This window comes from Microcaecilia unicolor, chromosome 8, assembly GCF_901765095.1.
Source record: "Microcaecilia unicolor chromosome 8, aMicUni1.1, whole genome shotgun sequence".
Lineage (NCBI taxonomy): Eukaryota > Metazoa > Chordata > Amphibia > Gymnophiona > Siphonopidae > Microcaecilia > Microcaecilia unicolor.
The window spans coordinates 43,641,529-43,662,865 of record NC_044038.1 but is presented as its reverse complement, the minus strand read 5'-3'; the positions used below and the strand labels follow the sequence as shown (position 1 = coordinate 43,662,865).

At 42.3% G+C, this 21,337-nt stretch overlaps 1 protein-coding gene across 1 annotated transcript in view; it reads left to right on the top strand.

The window, feature by feature from the left end:
- The window catches only part of RBFOX1 (RNA binding fox-1 homolog 1), a 439,628-nt gene that overhangs the window by 276,832 nt on the left and 141,459 nt on the right, over window positions 1–21,337 (top strand). Inside the window, 1 exon segment of the mRNA XM_030212626.1 lies at window positions 12,563–12,627. Within this exon segment, the coding sequence (XP_030068486.1) occupies window positions 12,563–12,627 (65 nt within the window).

The following is a 21,337-nucleotide window of genomic DNA, read 5'->3' as shown; positions in this document are numbered from 1 at the left end:
TGGAATTTGAGCACTTAACCCTATTCCATAACATCATGCTAGTATCTTTAACCTTGGTGTGCAAATGGCCTTTACATTTAGATGCTGAGATTATAGAATTAGGGGGCTACTGGATGAATTAGTTCATTGTAACTGTTAGTGCTCACTATTTCATGCACTAACTTTCTTATCCTGTTAGGTAGGAAATGGGTAGGTTATGGGCATGGACTTACTGCGTACTGTCATGGTTGCAGATAACATGGATGTTCTTACCTCCTTCTAAACTACATATACTCTGGTAAAGTCAGGGAGGGGTTCTGTTGTTGTTTATTTTTTTGTGCAGTAACCATTTGAGAACATGCGGGAATATCCCAAATAGATACCATAAATGCTTGGCATATTTTGGCACGTAATGTGTTTAGTAAAAACACCTCCCCTCCAAGGGGGGCCCGGCGCCGGGGTCAGGCTGCCGGCGCTGCAGTCCCCGGTCTCACCTGCCTGCCTCCCTCCTCGGCTCCTGGCCCCCTGCATTCGAAGCGACAGTCACGCATAGAAACAAATACAAAGAAAATACAAATACGCAATAAGACAGACTAAAAGGTCATACTATAAAACTAAAATAGGGCCAGACTACAAAGACATGAAGAAACTATACCAACTCGTGAACAAACTACTAGACATAACTCCGGCCACCAAAACCAAGGTGGGAAAATGTGGGATACAAATGCAGCAAAATAAATAAATAAAATACTTCAATGAAAAAATTGCAAACCTAAGCAAAACTCTACCTCAGGACAACACGGATACCGAAAACTTCATCAATGGTTTGAACCCAACCCCTGGTGAATACCCAGTGGACCGAACCTGGTCAAATTTCACTCTCCTCACCGCCGATACAGTAACCCAGGCGATTAACAGGTTCTCCAACACTCACTGTCAGTTGAATACCTTTCCCAGTTACCTAATAAAATCCGCTCCCCCCCCCCCCCCACTGCTTCATAGCAGACCTCACATCCCACTTAAACTACATGCTTCAACAATGTCTCTTCTCTAAGGAAAAAGGCAACATCCTACTCACCCCTATCCCAAAAGACACCAAGAAAAAAACGAATGACATCACCAACTACCGCCCAGTAGCATCTATCCCACTGGTAGTCAAATTAATGGAAAGCATGATAAGCAAACAACTTAATGATTACATAAACAAATTCACAATACTACATGAATCACAATCAGGATTTCGCCCCCTACATAGCACCAAAACAGTATTAATTACTCTTTCCTAACTAAATTCAAGCAGGAAATAGCAACAGATAAAAGCATACTTCTCCTCCAATTCGACATGTCTAGTGCGTGCGACATGGTCAACCATAAAATACTACTGAGACTCCTAGATTACTTCGGAATTGGTGGAAATACACTTAAATGGATCAAGGGTTTTCTAACCACTAAAACATATCAAGTGAAATCAAGCTCAACCATATCATCACTGTGGAAAGCAGACTGCGGAGTACCACAAGGATCACCATTATCATCGATCCTTTTCAACCTTATGATGACCCCACTAGCCAAGTCCTTATCCAACCAAGGCCTTAACCCATTCATCTACGCGGACGATGTCACAATATACATCCCTTACAAACACGATCTGGCAGAAATCACCAACGAAATCAAGCTCAGCTTGAACATCATGGTCTCATAGGCAACTAAAACTCAATAGAGAAAAAACACACTGTCTCACCATCTCATCCCAATACAACACGTATAAACCCACAAACATAAACATCCCAGGAGACACCCTTCCTATCTCAGACAGCCTGAAAATTCTCGGCATTACAATCGACCGGAACCTCTCACTAGAGAACCAAACAAAATCCACAATAAAGAAAATGTTTCACTCAATGTGGAAACTCAAACACGTGAAACCATTCTTCCCAAGGGAAATATTCCGCAGCTTGATACAATCAATGGTACTAAGCCACGCAGACTACTGCAATGGAATTTATGCGGGATGTAAAGAACAAATCATAAAGAAACTTTAGACCACTCAAAACACAGCAGCCAGGCTTATATTTGGAAAAACGCGGTTTGAAAGCGCCAAACCCCTCCGAGAAAAACTGCACTGGCTCCCAATCAAAGAACGTATTGCTTTCAAAATCTGCACCCTGGTTCATAAAATTATTTACTGCAAAGCCCCGGGATATATGACAGACCTCATAGACCTGCCAACCAGAAACACAATAGGATCAGCTCGAACATACCTAAATCTCCACTACCCAAGCTGCAAAGGAATCAAGTACAAATCAACTTATGCATCCAGCTTTTCCTATTTATTATTATTATTATTATTATTTACGGTTCATTTCTACCCCACATTTTCCCACAAATGCAGGCACAATGTGGCTTCCATGAGTAACAAAAGTTAAAAGATACAACACATTAATTTTACAGTAGAATAAGGATAAAACGCTAGCAGCAGTTAGGATGGTTAAACAGCAGAATTACTGATGGAATACACTTTTTCAAAAAGGTACGTTTTCAGCAGCTTCTTGAAAAGATGGTGGTCAGCTTGCGATTTTAGGTACAGGGGAAGAGCATTCCAAGTCTTCGGGCTGGAGTAGTGGAAAGTAGAGGCAAAAAGAAGCTTGTATTTAACACCCCTGAAGGATGGGTAATGTAGTTGTAAAAAGGTGCGTGCTGTTGTGATGTCATTTCTAGGTGGGAGATCTAGTAGAGGAATCATGTATTCCGGATCTAATCCGTAGATTATTTTGTGTGTCAGAGTGCAGATCTTGAATGCGATTTGTTCTCTCACAGGTAGCCAGTGTAGATTGAAACGTAGAGGCTGCGCAGGTACCATGCGCGATTTGCCCAAGACGAGTCTCGCAGCAGTATTCTGGGCAGTCTGGAATTTCTTCAGTAGATGCTCCTGGCAGCCTGCATAAATCCCACTGCAGTAGTCCAGGTGAGACAGAACTAGCCAGTGAACGAGAGTGCGGAAGAGCGCACAACTATGGAACACACTGCCAAAAGTCGTAAAAACAACGTATGACCACCTAAATTTCCGGAAATCACTAAAAACAAACCTGTTCAAAAAGGCATACCCCACTGACCCAACATAAAAGCCTGAATATCTGCAACACAACAAAACCCAAGCTCGTAATGGACATAACTTAACTCTTCCTTTCTAAGATCCCTTAATGTATCTGTCGCACATGAACCTTTTTCTACCACAACATCACCTTGTATTTGTTCATACCAGAATTGGTGAACGCCGATACAGTACTATGTAAGCCACACTGAGCTTGCAAATAGGTGGGAAAATGTGGGATCCAAATGTAACAATTAAAAAATAAAATAAAAATATATCCTGCTGCAAACTATGCCAAAATATTTCACAGGATCCCACAGTCATTCACAAAGGAAAAATATTCAACGTAAAGGAATCCTTCACATGCTCATCTTCCAATGTGGTATACATCATTCAGTGTAAAAAATGTGACGAAGGGTGCTATATTTGAGAAACAAGCCAGATGCTAAAGAAAAGATTTAATTTACATAGACATCATATGAAAAATGCCAGTATCATTTCTTTTCCTTTTTATATTTTATTTTATTCTATTTCTATTAATTACCTTTAAAAGTGGACTAACACGACTACCACATCTCTGTGGGCATTCCAAAATCTACACGTGTTGTTATAAAATATGGGTCAGTAAGTATAAATCTGCACACAGGGATTTACGCCAGCTTTTTCATTAATTTTAGACACTATATTTAGAATTGGGCCCTAAGGACTCCCATGCTAAACCCACAATAATCAGGCAGTGCATAGCAATGAGCTCACGCTGCCCAATTAGTGCAGGACACGCCTACTCTCTGCCCGTAGTCACACCTCCTGTGCTGAAAAATAAAAAATATTTTTCAGTACGGGATTAGCATGCTGACGGGCACACTACCGTGGGACTCTTCAGCACATCCTGCGGCAGATCTGTTTGTTGCTCGTAGGTACACACTAGTGCCTACCTCTGCCACCCTGCCATTTATTTGTTCTAACTGCCCAACATTTTATTTTATGTCACTGGCTGCTTCAGTTGGCTGCTTCTTTCTTCTTGAATTTACATGTAGCTGTGGCTTTTATGTGCCTCTTGTTTCTTTGGGCCATATTTCAGAGCACATGGATCTGTTGCTGAACTATTCCTGACTTAGGGCCCTGTTTACTAAGGTGCGTTAGGATTTTTAGCATGCCTACACTTAGCGAGCGCACTAACCATGTAGGAGCCTATAGGGATATTGTAGGCGCGTACATAGTTAACGCGTGTTAAAAATGTTAATGCACCTACAGTGCTGCTTAGTAAACAGGGTCCTTAGTGCTTTGAAATGTGATGCCATTTCAGATAGATGACAGCATTGAAATATACAGGGGCCCTTTTACAAAGGCGCACCAAAAAGTGGCCTGCGGTAGTGTGGGCAAGTGTGTTGAATGCATGCTTGACCATTTCTCTACCGTGTCTGGAAAAAAGGAGGGAGATTTTTTTGAACTGGGAAATGGACATGAGGCAAGCATGCATCTATTTGCGGCCTGAGACCTTAATGCCACCCATTGACTCAGTGGTCAGGGCTCACGCTTTACCCCTGTGGTAACGTCCAGAACGTGCCAACTGCCGGTTACCACCGGGAATACCCCTACATTAGAAAATTATTTTCTACCATGGGTTTCATCAGGCCAAACTCAGAATTACCACCAGGTGCATGCGCTATCCAGGCAGTAATGCCGATTTGACGCACACTGCACGCTCATTGGCCCTTATGCCCCTCAGTGAAATAGACATACACTGATGAATAACTACTTAAAGATAAGCTTTTAAATCTTTTGAGTATTATGAATACAACTGTTTTGAAAAACATTTTGATCATAATGGCACAATTAGGTCTCAATATGGTGAATGAAACAATTGGAGGATGATAAGTGGTGAGTAATCTGTATTATTGAGACAGACATACTGTCAGTGTTAGATAGGCAACACTTTCCAAAAATACTAGGACTAGGGGGCATGCGATGAAACTACAGGGTAGTCATTTTAAAACAAATCGGAGAAAATATTTCTTCACCCAACGCATAATTAAACTCTGGAATTCGTTGCCAGAGAATGTGGTGAAGGCGCGGTTAGGTTGGCAGAGTTTAAAAAGGGGTTAGATGGTTTCCTAAAGGACAAGTCCATAAACCACTACTAAATGGACTTGGCAAAAATCCACAATTCCAGGAATAACATGTATAGAATGTTTGTACATTTGGAAAGCTTGCCAAGTGCCCTTGGCCTGGATTGGCCGCTGTCGTGGACAGGATGCTGGGCTCGATGGACCCTTGGTCTTTTCCCAGTGTGGCATTACTTATGTACTTATGTACTTATTTGATGGCTTAACACTTTAAAAGATACATCTTTTGGTTGTCATTAGTTGGGAAATTATGTATGAACTGATTTGAAAATGTGCGGTCACTGAAAATGTGAGCAGAGTTAAAGGGATTTCAGGGATCAGAGAAGGATTTAGTTAACTTTATGTTCCTCCAAGTAGCCAATCTGAAATTCTCCAAATTTGATTCCTTCCCACTTTCCATAGACACAGTATCCAAAATTACTGCCTCATAGCCCAGTGTTCATTGTTGCCTTCTCCCACAGCATCTTGTTCTTGGAAAAAAAAATCCCCTTGCCCTGAAATTGACCCTTGCTTGGCTCCTCATACACAGAGGGGCATAATCGAACGGCGCCAGCCATCTCTATGGGCGGCCATCTATGGGGCCGGTTTCCTTAAGTGGGCGGAGTCAACCGCATTTTTGAAAAAGATGGCCGGCCATCTTTTTCTTCGTTAATACAGTTGGGCCCGGCCAAATGTCAGAGCTCGCCTGGTTTGAGATGGCCGGCATCGGTTTTCAGCCATAATAGAAAATAATGCTGGTGATCTCAAACCCAGCCAAATCCAAGGCATTTGGTCATGGGAGGAGCCAGCATTTGTAGTGCACTGGCCTCCCTCACATGCCAGGACACCAACCGGGCACCCTAGGGGGCACTTCTAAAAATTAAAAATAATAATAGTTCCCAGGTGCATAGCTCCATTACCTTGGGTGCTGAGCCCCCAAATCCCCCCAAAACCCACTCCCCACAACTCTACACCATTACCATAGCCCTAAGGGGTGAAGGGGGCACCTACATGTGGGTACAGTGGGTTTTGGAGGGATCTCATTTACCACCACAAGAGAAACAGGTGGGGGGATGGGCCTGGGTCCACCTGTCTGAAGTGCATTGCACCCACTAAAAACTGCTCTAGGGACTTGCATACTGCTATCAGGGAGCTGGGTATGACATTTGAGGGTGGCAAAAAAGGGTTTTTTTGTGTGTTTTTGGGGTGGGAGGGGGTTGGTGACCACTGGGGGAGTAAGGGGAGATCATCCCCGATTCCCTCTGGTGGTTATTTGGTCAGTTGGGGCTCCTTTTTGAATTTGGTTGTGAAAAAAAAAAAGGGACCAAGTAAAGCCGGCGAAATGCTCGTCAAGCCTGGCTTTTTTTTTTTCCATTATCGGGCGAAGCCGGCCATCTCATGAGCACGCCCCCGTCCCGCCCTCGCCCTGCCTTCACTATCTTACCGACATGCCCCCTTGATGTTTCGCCAGCTTCGCGACGGAAAGCAGTTGGTGCCGGCCAAAATCGGCTTTCATTTATACCGATTTGGCTGGTTTCAGGAGGTCGCCGGCCATCTCCCAATTTGTGTCGGAAGATGGCCAGCGATCACTTTCGAAAATGAGCTGGACAGTGTCCTAGTCCAAAATTCCCGGTAACTCCCTACCTGAAGATATCAATGAAATTTTTTAAGAACCTCCCCCTCCCACCCCCAGCAAAACACATCCTTTATTCTTGGAAGTCCTTGGCAGAAGGGCACAGTATATTGCCCCTACCTCATGCCTGACCACGAGGCTGTTACTGTATTTTTCTAATGTGTAGCTTGGAAAGAAGTTTGATTCCCAGGGCAATGGCTGTTATTTTGGTGATCAAGGTTGAACAGAGAAGAGGAGATTAATCTATTTTTTCCCCCTGAAGAATCTTTCCGCTTACCTTAAGGAAAGAGTGGAGTGGAGGAGTGGCCTAGTGGTTAGGGTGGTGGACTTTGGTCCTGGGGAACTGAGGAACTGAGTTTGATTCTCACTTCAGGCACAGGCAGCTCCTTGTGACTCTGGGCAAGTCACTTAACCCTCCATTGCCCCATGTAAGCCTCATTGAGCCTGCCATGAGTGGGAAAGCATAGGGTACAAATGTAACAAAAATAAACAAAAAATAAATTTGATGAATAGATCCTAGGGAGCAAAATTTCAATAAGATACTCAGCAGTTGTTAGATTAATTTAGGATACATTTCACCAGCAAAAAGAGATTTTAAAACAGCACAGTTAAATCACTCACTGCCTATATACAGTTGCAAATAAATTATAAAATGGATTACCAGTCCAGATATAAGAAAACACCTTCAGCTATACTAAATGCCCTGCACTGGCATTACTATGGCAATTATTGTGATTTTAACTAGGTTGTGGCTGAAAATTATACAAAACATAACCTGCTAAATATAGCTGGTTACCTTGGCCATTTTACATTGCTTTCACAATTTTTCTGTAAGTAATTTTGTTCAGTTTTTTTTAACATATTTATATACACATACATACATATAGAGAGAGATAAATATACCACAGCATTTCTTCCAGCATCGCCACCCCTCCCCCATACACATCTTTTTGTGCAAAGCTTTCTGAAGTGTGCAAGGCAGCCAAACATCCTAAAGGATTCTGGGATGGCAGGTTCTAATTGTGTTTTATCTGTGGAGACTGGACTCTGTTTGTTAATTGGCATGCTGAGATCATTTTCAGATGGTTGATGTAACTCAGTGGTCCACTGAACAAGAAGCTCTGCTGTTTTCACAGTTTGATAATTAATGCATCATTGCACACAATTCTATTCAAATATGTGCATTTGTTTGTCCTGTTTATTTAATTGTACAGCTGCAATTACTGTTACATACAAGTGAATTTTAATTTGGAAAAAAAATTGGTAATGGTCTTATTTAGAAATTAGAAATAGCTACAACACAATAGTTACACTGTAAGCAAATACACCATGATAATCAAAATTGAATTAAGCATCCTATGATACAACTTTTATTTTATATTTTCAAGATGTGCAATATGGGAGCATTTGCATGGCATTAAAAAAAACACAATTCAATTGTAAAAATACAGTGTGGTCAGTTTTCAACTGTGTGATCACTGTATTAAATTAAGGGCCAACTTTAAATTCAGCCCTGACGTTAACACCGGCCCTTAATTTAATACAGTGATCACACAGTTGAAAACTGACCACACTGTATTTTTACAATTGAATTGTGTTTTTTTTAAATGCCATGCAAATACTTCCATATTACACATTTTGAAAATATAAAATAAAAGTTGTCAGGGCTGAAATTAAGATTTTGGCATCCATAGGCAGGACGTGAGTTTGAGGGCACAGATCCTGACTTGTAGCTGTGAGAGATGAGGTGAGTTTCCTGGCAACTGGAAAGGAGTAGTTGGGATGTTGGACCAAAAGTAAGTGGGAAATACCCCTTTTTGGTCTTCATTCTTGGCAACTTCCACTATTTGACTCCCTAGTTAGTTTTCTATGTTGCCTATGCCTATACCTGGGCCTTGAGTGGCATTTAACTTCAAATGTATATTCATCACCGCTATCGGTATATGTAATAGGGTTGAATATACGCATTAAACACCGACCATGCCAACACAAACCAGATAGATTTAGATGTACTGAAGAGGCCTAAATCTATTCTAGTAATTACGTGGTCCTTTTACAAAGCAGCAGTAAGTCGAATGCAGGCTTACCACTTGCTAAAACGAAAGTACTGCTGGGCTACCGCAGCAGCCCGGCAGTGGTTCTCACCCCTAGTGTGCACCATTTCCGGCACTACAAAAATATTTTTATTTTGTAGTGCCAGTGTGTACCTGATGGTAATCTGGCAGTGTCGCATGCTGCCTGGTTACCAACGAGTTAGCGCAGGAGCCCTTACCGCCACCTCAATGGGTTTGTGGGGGTGGGGGGGTGGAGTCAGGATAGAGCAGGATGTTATCCGGGCACCACAGATATTCAGTTCTGGTACCCCAATAGCTAATCAGGCATGTTGAACCACAAAATAGCCAATTCCATGTTTAGTTATGCCAATATAGCACTGAATATCGGCAGTACCAGAATAATTTTCGTGGCACCATCAAATAGCCAGATGTTCAGTGCCAGTACCTGGATAGAAGCCAGCACTGAATATCTAAGTCTAATTTAATGATACAAACTGCCCTGTGTGCCTCCATGAAGAGTGGTATATCAGGTCCAATAAACCATAAGTAGCGAACTGCTGCTAGCTGAATATAGGGACCAGTATATTTAGGGGAGAAATTATGAATGTGGGCAATTGTAAAGACAGGTTATTTTATGAAATGAGACCCTGGAGCTGATATTCAGGCCACAGGAGTTATCCGAGCTGCCTTCCACAGTTAGTGGTGATCAGCATTGAATATGAAATCTATTTTTGGCCAGTTTAAACATAACTGGCCAAGTTGATATTTAGTGCTGACCAGTTGGGTTTAAACCGGTCAAAGATATTCCAGGGTTTCACGCCGTCAAATATGGCTGCCAAACTCACAGTGAAAATTGGAGGATATATGATTATATCGAGTGATATAACCGATTATCTGCTAGCCACTAAAAGGCGATATTCAGTGAGTGACAGCTGGCTATCTCCTGCTGAATATCGACAGATCACCAGCTAAGTACTATTTAACCATCCAGGTGCCATTCTTGGCTGGTTAAATGGTTTTCAATAATGGGAGGGGGCACAACTTCTGGTAAAATAACCCATCTTCAGTTGTTCACATTGATAACTTCCCCCTGTCTGGATAGCGAGAGGTACTTGGGGCCCCTTTTATGAAGCTGCGGCAAAAGGGGACCTACACTGGCATTGGCGCATATATTTGATGTGTAAAGAGGCCCCCTTTTACTGCAGTGGGTAAAAGGCAGGTCTGTGTTTTTTTTCAGGAAATGGCCATGTGGCAAGTGAAGCACTTGCTACGTGGCCATTTCGGAGGGGAGCACTCACTGCCACCCATCAAGGTGGCGGTAAGGGCTCCCACGCTAACCTGGCGGTAACCGGGCAGCACTCGGCACTGCCCGATTACCACTGGGTACACATCAGTGCTACAAAAATAAAAAATATTTTTATAGCACCGGTTATGATGCACGCTGGGGGTGGAAACTACCGCCGGGCTGCTGCGGTAACTGGCGGTACTTCCCTTTTAGCAAGCGGTAAGCTCGCATTGGGCTTACCACCACTTTGTAAAAGGACCCCTAAATATCTATGGAGAGTGGTGACCACCTTTGCGTTATGGATATTGGCAATGTCCAGCCACTATGCATATAGATATTCACTGTATGATAGGATGTCTTTTTGCTGTCCTCAATTTATTCTGCATAGCTTGGCTAAAGAGTGGCCATTGTTGGTGTTATCACTATTAGTACTACTGCATTTAAATGAAATTGGTCCCAAGACTATAAGATAAGTTTCTAAAAATGTTTTTGTATATCCAAATAGTGTTGCTAAAAATTGGTAGAAAGAGCATTATACAGAAAAGTGTTTTTGAATACTGGGCTATATATAGAGGTAGTGAATAGCTGGAAAACATGACTTAACAGTCTAATACTATCCACATAATATGGAGCAGTGTTTGGTGTGCATCAAGGGTGAACTTTAAAATTATCTAAATAGTAGGGATGGACTGTCATTTGGAAAGACACAGAAAAAACCAACAACAAACCCCATGTCGTTTGCATGTTAAGGTATGAGACTTGAGCTGATGGAAATACAACATGGTTTTTTTTGGTTGCCAATGAATCCCTATTTGCAAAGATAGTGAGTAAATGTGTGAGTCATCTCATATGTGCAAACTGGTGCATGTATGCATGCACTATTAGTAAAAAGGTGCAACAAGAGAGCAGATCTCAATCCAATATATAAAGCAATATCTTTATTTAAAATACCTGATGTGGTCCACGTTTTGCTCATGCATTGGCTGCATCAGGGGTTACAATACACCAGGGAAGAGTGCATGGGATGCACACTCCCAATTTAAATGTGTTAGTGCTCAGCACAACAATGAAGCACAGTTAAGCACAGGCTGTTTCCTTCACAGCTGAAGGAGTGCATATACTAGTTTCTGCTCTACCACTGCTCACTCAGTTCCAGCTTGAAGAATAACTAAGCACAGACAGAAACTAGTATGCTGAGCACTAACACATTTACAGGCAGATGATCAATTTCCCCATGCTGTTCCAAACAGCGCTTTAAAATTACAGCCGGAACAGAGTGGGAAAATAACTCCCCTATGATCTACGCTAATCAGATGCAAATTCATGTGCGTTATTATCATTGGTTATGGGGTAACTTCTGCAGGAGGATTGTGCCTGGGCATGCGCTAAAGGCACATTCCCCCCACAGAAGAGGTCTGACAGGTTCGGGATGTCAAAAAAAAGCCTGGACCTGTCAAACTTAAGCCTAAGCCCCCTCCAAAACAAGGGTCCAGTGGACCTCCAGACCCCTCACCCCCCAATACTGAAAAATACCCTGATGGTCTAGTGGGACTGCAAGATGGACCCCCCCAACAACCCTCCCCCCAACAGCCTACCTCATAATTGTAGTCTGGAGGGTTTTTCACTCCCTCCCTCCTCTGCAAACGCCACCTTAAACTGGCAGCACATTGCCCATGCATCCTGGAATGTGCTGGGCGGGGTCTTCACTTCTAAAGTAAAGCCCTGCCCAGCGCACCCAGAATGCACTGGGCAAGACTCCATCATTTAGAGGTGGCACCTGCAGAGGAGTGAGGGAGTGCTAGTTCCTCATGCCTCCAATTTCAAGGTAGGCCGCTAGGGGGGGTGGGTGTCAGGGGGGAGTGTTCAACTAAACTGCTCCACCCTAACTCCACCCCAAACCATTAACTGGCAGCAGTCTAAGCAGATATTTAGCAGCATTATCCAGTTAGGTGCTGCTGAATAGATATTCAGGGTCAGAGCAGTAGCCTCTCCTGCTCTGTTAAAATATCGGCTCTGCTGGATACATTTAAAGGTGTTACTGACATTTACAAATAATGCTGAAGGTGGCATTTGAATATTGACCCAATAGCTTTGAACCTATAACTTGCCAGAGAATGTGGTAAAAGCAGTTAGCTTAGCTGGGTTTAAAAAATGTTTGGCTAGCTTCCTAAAAGAAAAGTCCATAAACCATTATTAAGATGGACTTGGGAAAATCCACTGCTTTTTTCTAGGGTAAGCAGCATAAAATTGATTGTACTGTTTTGGGATCTTGCCAGGTACTTGTAACCTGAACTGGCCACTGTTGGAAACAGGATGCTGGACTTGATGGACCTTCGGTCTATCCCAGTATGTTCTTATGTTCTTATGTCAAGCCAAACTTTGAGAACAGTTGACTAAAATTCATATTTATTTCAGGGTGGTTATGCTGCATACCGATATGCACAGCCTGCTACTGCCACTGCTGCTGCCTACAGTGACAGGTAAGACATACTGAACTTTTTCACTTATAAACCAACTTTGAGCATGATGCAGGAGGTGGTTCAGAGAAGAAAGTCTAGGCCAAATCTCATGACAGTTTCGTGTAAGTTGAGGTGTCATTTTATGAACAGTTATATTTTTTAAACAAAGCATAATTGATTAATTGAGCCTACAACATCAGTCAAATGCATTCCAGTTTTTTTCACAAATACTAAAAAATGCTTGCCAGCCTTTGTAAAGATCATAAATGCAAATCACCCCAAAAGACTGTCATAATTGAGACTTAGTAGTAATTGCTCATCAAATTTTTATTTAAAAAGTTAAAATGTTCTCTTTGTTGTTTTTCACACTTTTCGAGATATACAGATGTAGATATAGATATATAGACATAGATACTTTTGTGAGTGTGCTATATTATATGCTAATTTCCATAGTAATAGTAGGTTCATAAGAGCCACAATTAGGTCTGGTTTTCAGGATACCTCTAATGAATATGCATGAGACTGATTTGCATGCATGCTCCCTTCATTCTATGCAATTCTATCAAATACATATTCATTAGAGAGAGCTTGAAAATTGGAGCTGTTTGTGTCCCTAGAGGACTGAGAGTTAATGCCCTTGTTCTGTGGGTTTGTAGCTATTTATAAAACCTGCTGTAACACATACACACAGAGAAAAGAGGCTTCATTTATATATTTTTGTAAGTAATTTTGATACTAAGAAAAGAGAGTTCATTTGAAATTAGATTTAGTAATCTTTGGCCTTCAACTTGAGGTCTTTACACTGTACACATTTTAGTTTTATAAGTCATAGGCTTCAGTAGATTTAAGTCCATACTGTATATTCTCCCTAAAAGAGTGTGTTTTCAGTTTGCTTGATAATTTCAGTGGAGTCTTAGAGGAGCATAATCGAAAGGGACGCCCAAGTTTTGCTGAGGACGTCTTCGCAAAATGTCCCAGTGGAGGGGCGGGGAAACCCATATTATTGAAACAAGATGGACGTCCATCTTTCGTTTTGATAATACGGTCGGGGACGCCCAAATCTTGAAATTTAGGTCGTCCTTAGAGATGATTGTCCCTAGACTTGGTCATTTCTGATTCTCAGCGATAATGGAAACCAAGGACGCCCATCTCAGAAACGACCAAATGCAAGCCCTTTGGTCATGGGAGGAGCCAGCATTCGTAGTGCACCGGTCCCCCTCACATGCCAGGATACCAACCGGGCACCCAAGGGGGCACTGCAGTGGACTTCACAAATTGTTCCCAGGTGCATAGCTCCCTTACTTAGGGTGCTGAGCCCCCCAACCCCCCCAACCCCCCCCCCCCAAAACCCATTACCCACAACTGTACAACACTACCATAGCCCTTAAAGTGTAATGGGGGGCACCTAGATATGGGTGCAGTGGGTTTTGGGTGGGTTTTGGAGGTCTCCCATTTACCACCACAAGTGTAACAGGTAGGGGGGGATGGACCTGGGTCTGCCTGCCTGAAGTGCACTGCACCCACTAAAACTACTCAAGGGACCTGCATACTGCTGTGATGGACCTGAGTATGACATTTGAGGCTGGCATAGAGGCTGGCACAAAATATTTTTAAAGATGTTTTTTGAGGGTGGGAGGGGGTTAGTGACCACTGAAGGAAGTAAGGGGAAGTGATCCCCGGTGGTCATCTGGTCAGTTTGGGCACCTTTTTGTGCCTTGGTCGTAAGAAAAACAGGACCAGGTAAAGTCATCCAAGTTCACGTCAGGGACGCCCTTTTTTTCCATTATGGGTCGAGGATGCCCATATGTTAGTCACGCCCAAGTCCCGCCTTCACTATGCCTCCAACGCGCCCCCATGAACTTTGGTCGTCCCCGCGACGGAAAGCAGTTGGTGATGCCCAAAATCAACTTTCGATTATGCCGATTTAGGCGACCCTGTGAGAAGGACGCCCATCTTCCGATTTGTGTCAAAAGATGGGCATCCTTCTCTTTCGAAAATGAGCCTGTTAGTAACCCAGGATATTTATTTTCACACAAATAGAATTGAAAGTGAACAGGGACTTTAAAGTAGCAGTATATGTTGGCTGAATTTTTCTACTTTAAACAAACTGCAAAATGAAATGAACTTTATAAATTCATCTGAAGGCTGGCTAGTCTTTGACAGTATTCTAACTATATGAACTTGCCATAACAGCTCTTCATAAATAAATTGATCTGATACTTAGGGAACCTTTTGCTAAAGTTTGCATATGACGATGCAATATAGAAGGGGCCTACTTTCCGTTATAGAATGCAAGCGTTATAGTTGAAATGTGCCCATAATTTAGATGCAGGCATAGGGGTAAAAGGTCATGGACTTGATATACTACCTTTCTGTGATACAACCAAAGTGGTTTGTATGTTCTATGTAGGTACTTTCTCTGTCCTTACTGGGCTCACAATCCTGCTTATAATCGAACGAGAAAAACGCCCAAGTTCCGACCTAAATCTGGAGATGGACGTTTATCTCTCAAAAACGAATAAAGCGGTATAATCGAAAGCCGATTTTTGGACGTTTTCAACTGCACTCCGTCGCGGATGCGGACAAAGTTGATGGGGGCGTGTCAGAGGTGTGGCGAAGGCGGAACTGGGGTGTGGTTATCTGCCGAACAAAGATGGGCGCATTTCACCGATAATGGGAAAAAAGTATGCATTTTTAGCTAGAATTTAGGACACTTTTCCTGGACCCTGTTTTTTCACGAATAAGGCCCCAAAAAGTGCCCTAAATGACCAGATGACCACTGGAGGGAATCGGGGATGACCTCCCCTGACTCCCCCAGTGGTCACTAACCCCCTCCCACCACAAAAAATGATGTTTCACAACTTTTTATTTTCACCCTCAAATGTCATACCCAGCTCCCTGACAGCAGTATGCAGGTCACTGGAGGAGTTGTTAGGGGGTGCAGTGGACTTCAGGCAGGTGGACCCAGGCCCATCCCCCCTACCTGTTACAATTGTGCTGCTTAATGCTTATTAGTCGTCCAACCCCCCCAAACCCACTGTACCCACATGTAGGTGCCCCCCTTCACCCCTTAGGGCTATAGTAATGGTGTAGACTTGTGGGCAGTGGGTTTTGAGGGGGATTTGGGGGGGCTCAACACACAAGGGAAGGGTGCTATGCACCTGGGAGCTCTTTTACCTTTTTTTTTGTTTTTGTAAAAGTGCCCCCTAGGGTGCCCGGTTGATGTCCTGGCATGTGAGGGGGACCAGTGCACTACGAATCCTGGCCCCTCCCACGAACAAATGCCTTGGATTTATTCGTTTTTGAGCTGGGCGCTTTCATTTTCCATTATCGCTGAAAAACAAAAACGCCCAGCTCACACATTGTTGAATAAAACATGGGCGTCTATTTTTTCCCAAAATACGGTTCGGTCCACCCCTTCACGGACCCGTTCTTGGAGATAAACGCCCATGGAGATAGGCGTTTTCGTTCAATTATGCCCCTCAATCTGTTTTTATACCTGGGGCAATGGAGGGTTAAGAAAGTGACTTCCCCAGGGTCACAAGGAGCTGCAGTGGGAATTGAACCCAGTTCCCCATGTTCTCAGCCCATTGCACCAGCCATTGGGCTACTCCTCCAATCATAGTGATGCTATAAATGCTCACTCCTAAATGCTAGAGACACAGATATAGCCTCAGATTCTAGTTAGGTCGCCCAAAACTGGACATAGTAATTTGGTCACCGATCCCAGGATCAGAGTAGATTTTATTTACTTAGGAGCTCTTTTAATAAGCTGCAGTAAGGGTCCTGGTGCTTGTGGTGGCTGATGTTTTTGTCTCACACTGAGGCCCTTTTTACCACAGTGGGTAAAGAGCCCCAAAAAAGAAATGGCTATGTCATAAGGGGATGGCAGCAAGGGGCTCATGGACTAACCCAGCTGTAACCAGCCCCTGCAGTAATATTTTTCTGGAATTTCCAGTAGCCCCAGAAATGCTACGCGCTGGGGTCCGAAATACTGCCGTAAGCCGCGTTAGGCTACAGTAGTTCCAACTTGCCACACGGCAACCCTTTAGTAAAAGGGCCCCTTATTTATGTATTTAATTGATGCTTATATCCCACACCTACTGTGCCTATACTTAGCAGTCAGTTTAGGGGAGGGCAGATTAGGCAACAACCCAGTTCCCCACACCTTCAAGGGCTCCAAAACTTCACAATACTGACTATGTACTGTATATTAGTGATATTTTATTAAGATGCTACCATTACAGTTTCATGGATGAAGCAAAGTGAACTTGAAATTTTAAAGAAGGCAGACTTGCATGTAGGCCATGAAAATTAAGACACTAGTGCACCCCAGGGCCGCTCCTAGGGCCGCAACAACATAAAGAACCCATTGCTATAATACTGTATATAAAAGTATACATTCTTTTATATTTGCAAGTTACAATGATTATATATATTCTCTTGCAAATATTGTCATCTGAATCTTTTTAAGGCTTTGATAATCAGACATTCTCACATGAACTCAGCTCTTCCTAGTTCCCACCATAGGCTACAGATATAACTTTTATAAACAGGGAGAGAGATGAAACGGTAATGGAATTCAAACATGCGTGGGATAAACACAAAGGAATCCTGTTTAGAGGGAATGGATCCACGGAATCTTAGCGGAGATTGGGTGGCGACGCTGGTAATTGGGAAGCAAAACCGGTGCTGGGCAGACTTCTACGGTCTACGCCCTGATCGTGACTGAATAGATAGGGACGGGCTTGAGTGTAAATTTTAAGGGGTTTCGACATTAGCTTCAGAACTTATAGTACAAGAAGAGTGCTGGGCAGACTTATACAGTCTGTGCCCTGAGAATGGCAAGGACCAATCAAACTCGGGTATATATATAAAGTATCGCATATCAAGTAAAATGAGTTTTTCTTGTTGGGCAGACTGGATGGACCATACAGGTCTTTATCTGCCATCACTTACTATGTTATAGCCAACTAACAACTTAACTGATAAATTTTGTATTAATTGAAAATACCTTCTATCTTTCATGGTTAGGCCAATATAAAAATTAATCCAAAAATGATAGCACTAATGCATAAATTACTGTTACTATCCTGGGGGGGGGGGGGGCACAGGTGATCCCAATGGACAATGGCAGCATAATTGAGGAGCTCCCAGAGCCTTGGGCTGAATAAACACAACTCTCTCCATTTGAAGCCTGCTACAAACCTCCCAGAACAGAAGATATCTACACAATGATTGGGTCAGATGGACAAAAAATATACTCATCGAGGTCTCAAGCTATTAAAAGGCTCTGTCTCATCACAAAATGCCAGCCACCAGGGACCTGGAGATAAATTTATCCTTCCTCATTTATGAGATCCTCCAACTGATGAATATACTTTTAAAATAATTGAGACGTACTGTGAGCTAAAAATGTAATTCGTGAAAATCACTGAGAATACAGACAGATTAGACAATTGGTTAGAAATAAATGAGGGACAGCTTACATCTGTGCAGCATCAGCTAAAGTCAGTAATGCTAATCCAATGCTGCCTAGAAGATCTAAATAATAGAAGCAGAGGAAATAATCTCAGGCTCCTGGGCATGCTGGAGGATGTGGAAGGAAATGATACAATAAAGGGGTTTACGAATTTAGCTCACACCTTTTTCAGTGTTAGCTCAAGAGGAGTTTCATTCAACTGCATTAGATATATAGAAGAGTTTTTATCTAATCTGCTGGGCTTGCAATTCAAGTTTCCATTTGAAGTTGAAAGGACCTAAAGAATTCAGGTGCATAGTGTTTTCTGTGCCACACATCCATAGCCTATTATCTTCTGAGTTCTATGATACCTGTAGATTGCTGCTGTTTTGCAGGTCACAGAACTTAAAATACTGATCAAGTTGGATGGCTGCAGTATTATGATATTTCCCTCCTTGTGTAACAGCACTGACCAGCTCAAGAAACAATTGCTCACTATGTAAGAGATCTACCTATACCAGAAATGGTTTTCAAGGGTGATGATGAGGAGGAACTGAATGAAATATCTGTGAACCTGAGCCAAATAGGCAAAGAGTGATAAATCACCTGGACCGGATGGTATACACCCAGGGTACTGAAAGAACTCAAATACGAAATTGCTGATCTGTTGTTAGTGATCTGTAACCTGCCATTAAGATTGTCTGTAGTAGCTGAAGATTGGAGGGTGGCCAGTGTAACACCTATTTTTCCAGGGGTGATCCTGGAAATTACAGATTGGTAAGCCTGACTTCAGTACTGGGGAAAATAGTGGAAACTATTATAAAGAATAAAATTAGAGAACACACAGACAAACATGGTTTAATGGGACAGAGTCAGCATGGGTTCAGTCAAGGGAAGTCTTGCCTCACCAATTTGCTTCATTTCTTTGAAGGCGTGAATAAACATGTTGATAAAGGTGAGACGGTTAATGTAGTGTATCTGGATTTTCAGAAAGCTTTTGACAAACTTCCTCTATGAGAGATTCCTCAGAAAATTAAAAAATCATGGGATAGGAGGCAGTGGTCCTTCTATGGATTAGGAATTCGTTATGAGACAGAAAACAGAGGGTAGGGTTAAATGGCCATTTTTCTCAGTGGAGGAGGGTGAATAGTGGTGTGTCCGAGGGATCTGTACTGGAACCAGTGCTATTTTATGTATAAATGATCTGGAAATCAGAACCACGAGTGAGGTGATTAAATTTGCAGATGACATAAAACTATTCAAAGTTGTAAAAACACATTTGGATTGTGAAAAATTTCAGGAAGACCTTAGGAAACTGAAAGACTGGGCATCCAAATGACAGATGAAATTTAATGTGGGCAAATGCAAAGTGATGCACGTTGGGAAGAATAATCTGAATCATTTTTAACTGATGCTGGGGTCCACCTTAAGAGCCAACACTCAAGAAAAAGATCCAGGTGTTATTGTAGACAATACGCTGAAATCTTCCACCCAGTGTGTGGCGGTGGCCAAAAAAGCAAACAGGATGCTATGAATTATTAGGAAAGGGATGCAAACTAAGACCAAGAATATTATAATGCTTCTGTATCACTTCATGGTGCAACTTCACCTTGTGTTTTTCATTCAATTCTGTTTGCCATATCTCAAAAAAAGATACAACAGAAAAGATACAAAGAAGAGCAACCAAAATGATAAAGGGGATGGAACTCCTCTCATATGAGGAGAAGTTAAAGAGGTTAGGGCTCTTTAGCTTGGAAAAGAGATGGTTGAAGGGGGAATATGATTGAGGTCTATAAAATCCTGAGTGGTGTAGAACAGGTAAAAGCAAATCGATTTTTTACTCTTTCACAAAGTAAAAAGACTAGGGGACGCTCAATGAAATTACATAGAAATACTTATAAAACAAATAGAAGGAAATGGGGGGTTTTCATGCAAAGAATAGTTAAGCTCTGGAACTCAGTGGCAGAGGATGTGGTAACGGTGGTTAACGCATCTCAGTTTAAAAAAAAAGGTTTGGACAAGTTCTTGGAAGAAACGTCCACAGTCCGCTATTGAGATAGACATGAGGGAAGCCACTGCTTGCCCTTGCTGCTATTTGGGATTCTGCCATGTACTTATGACCTGGATTGGCCACTGCTGGAAGAAGGATAATGGGCTAGATGGACCATTAGTCTGATCTAGTATAGCTATTCTTATGAGATGTTAAACAAAGCCAATGCCCAATATGGGCTTCTCTTTCCTGCCAAGGTGAAGGTAACCTTATGTCACCCAAAACTTTGAAGACCCTGCACAGCTACAGAAGTTCCATGCATAAATGACTGGGGAAACTTTGGAGACAAAGTGATGGTTTGGATCAGTTTGGACAAAAGCTCAGACGCATGGCTATGAAAAACTTAAAAGCAGATTTCGCAAAGATTTTAGTGAGCACTATGTGATGCCAAGAGGACCCACTTTACTCAAGTTATCTGGTTCTTTATGAGGTTTTGGATTTTCTTTTTTATTATTTAGGAAAGACATTATTCAGAAAATTTCTTTTAAAATAATATGGTTTAATATCAAGTGATGTCCTTTCTTAAACATTGGTATAGTGGTTTAGGGTCAAATATTCAGCTGGCAGCAGTGAGTATTTTGCTCACCACTGATGGTGTTATTACCAGATATTCAAAGATGGGTTCTATGCAGGCTTTAGCTTTAAATATCAGATTATTTTTAAGCTGGCTATCACATAGCTGCCCAAGTCGATATGCAGCACAAAAATAGGGCAGACTTTTTTGTGGTAAACCTGGCTACTTAAGAGCTGAATATTAGCTCTCAAGCAGCCATTTCCTGAATCCGGAACACCCCTAGGATAACTGACTTTGAGTTTGCCACTAATCGCGATACTCAACAGAATTAATCAGTTAAGTGCCATTGAATATTAACAACTAGCCTCTGACCAAATGATTTAACAGGTCGGCGGCCAGCTAAATCGCTTTGAATATTGGGCCCTTAATTTCTGCCAATCTGTGATTTCAAATAGACTAATGATCCTTTAATACATTCCAATAGCAGAGTATGTTTTCCTTTTCCCTGGGATTCTTTTGTGTTGATTGCGTTGTTAGTTTCAGGATGCTATTAGTAAGAGAGAAGGTTTGGTGACTGAAGTCTCGACAGCTGTTCTCAATAATCCAAAAAGACACAGACCTGCAGAATATAGGAACATGCTCCTACACTTAAAAATACCATGTATGTCATTAAGTTTTAGTGTAGTCCTTTGGATATTCTCCCGCT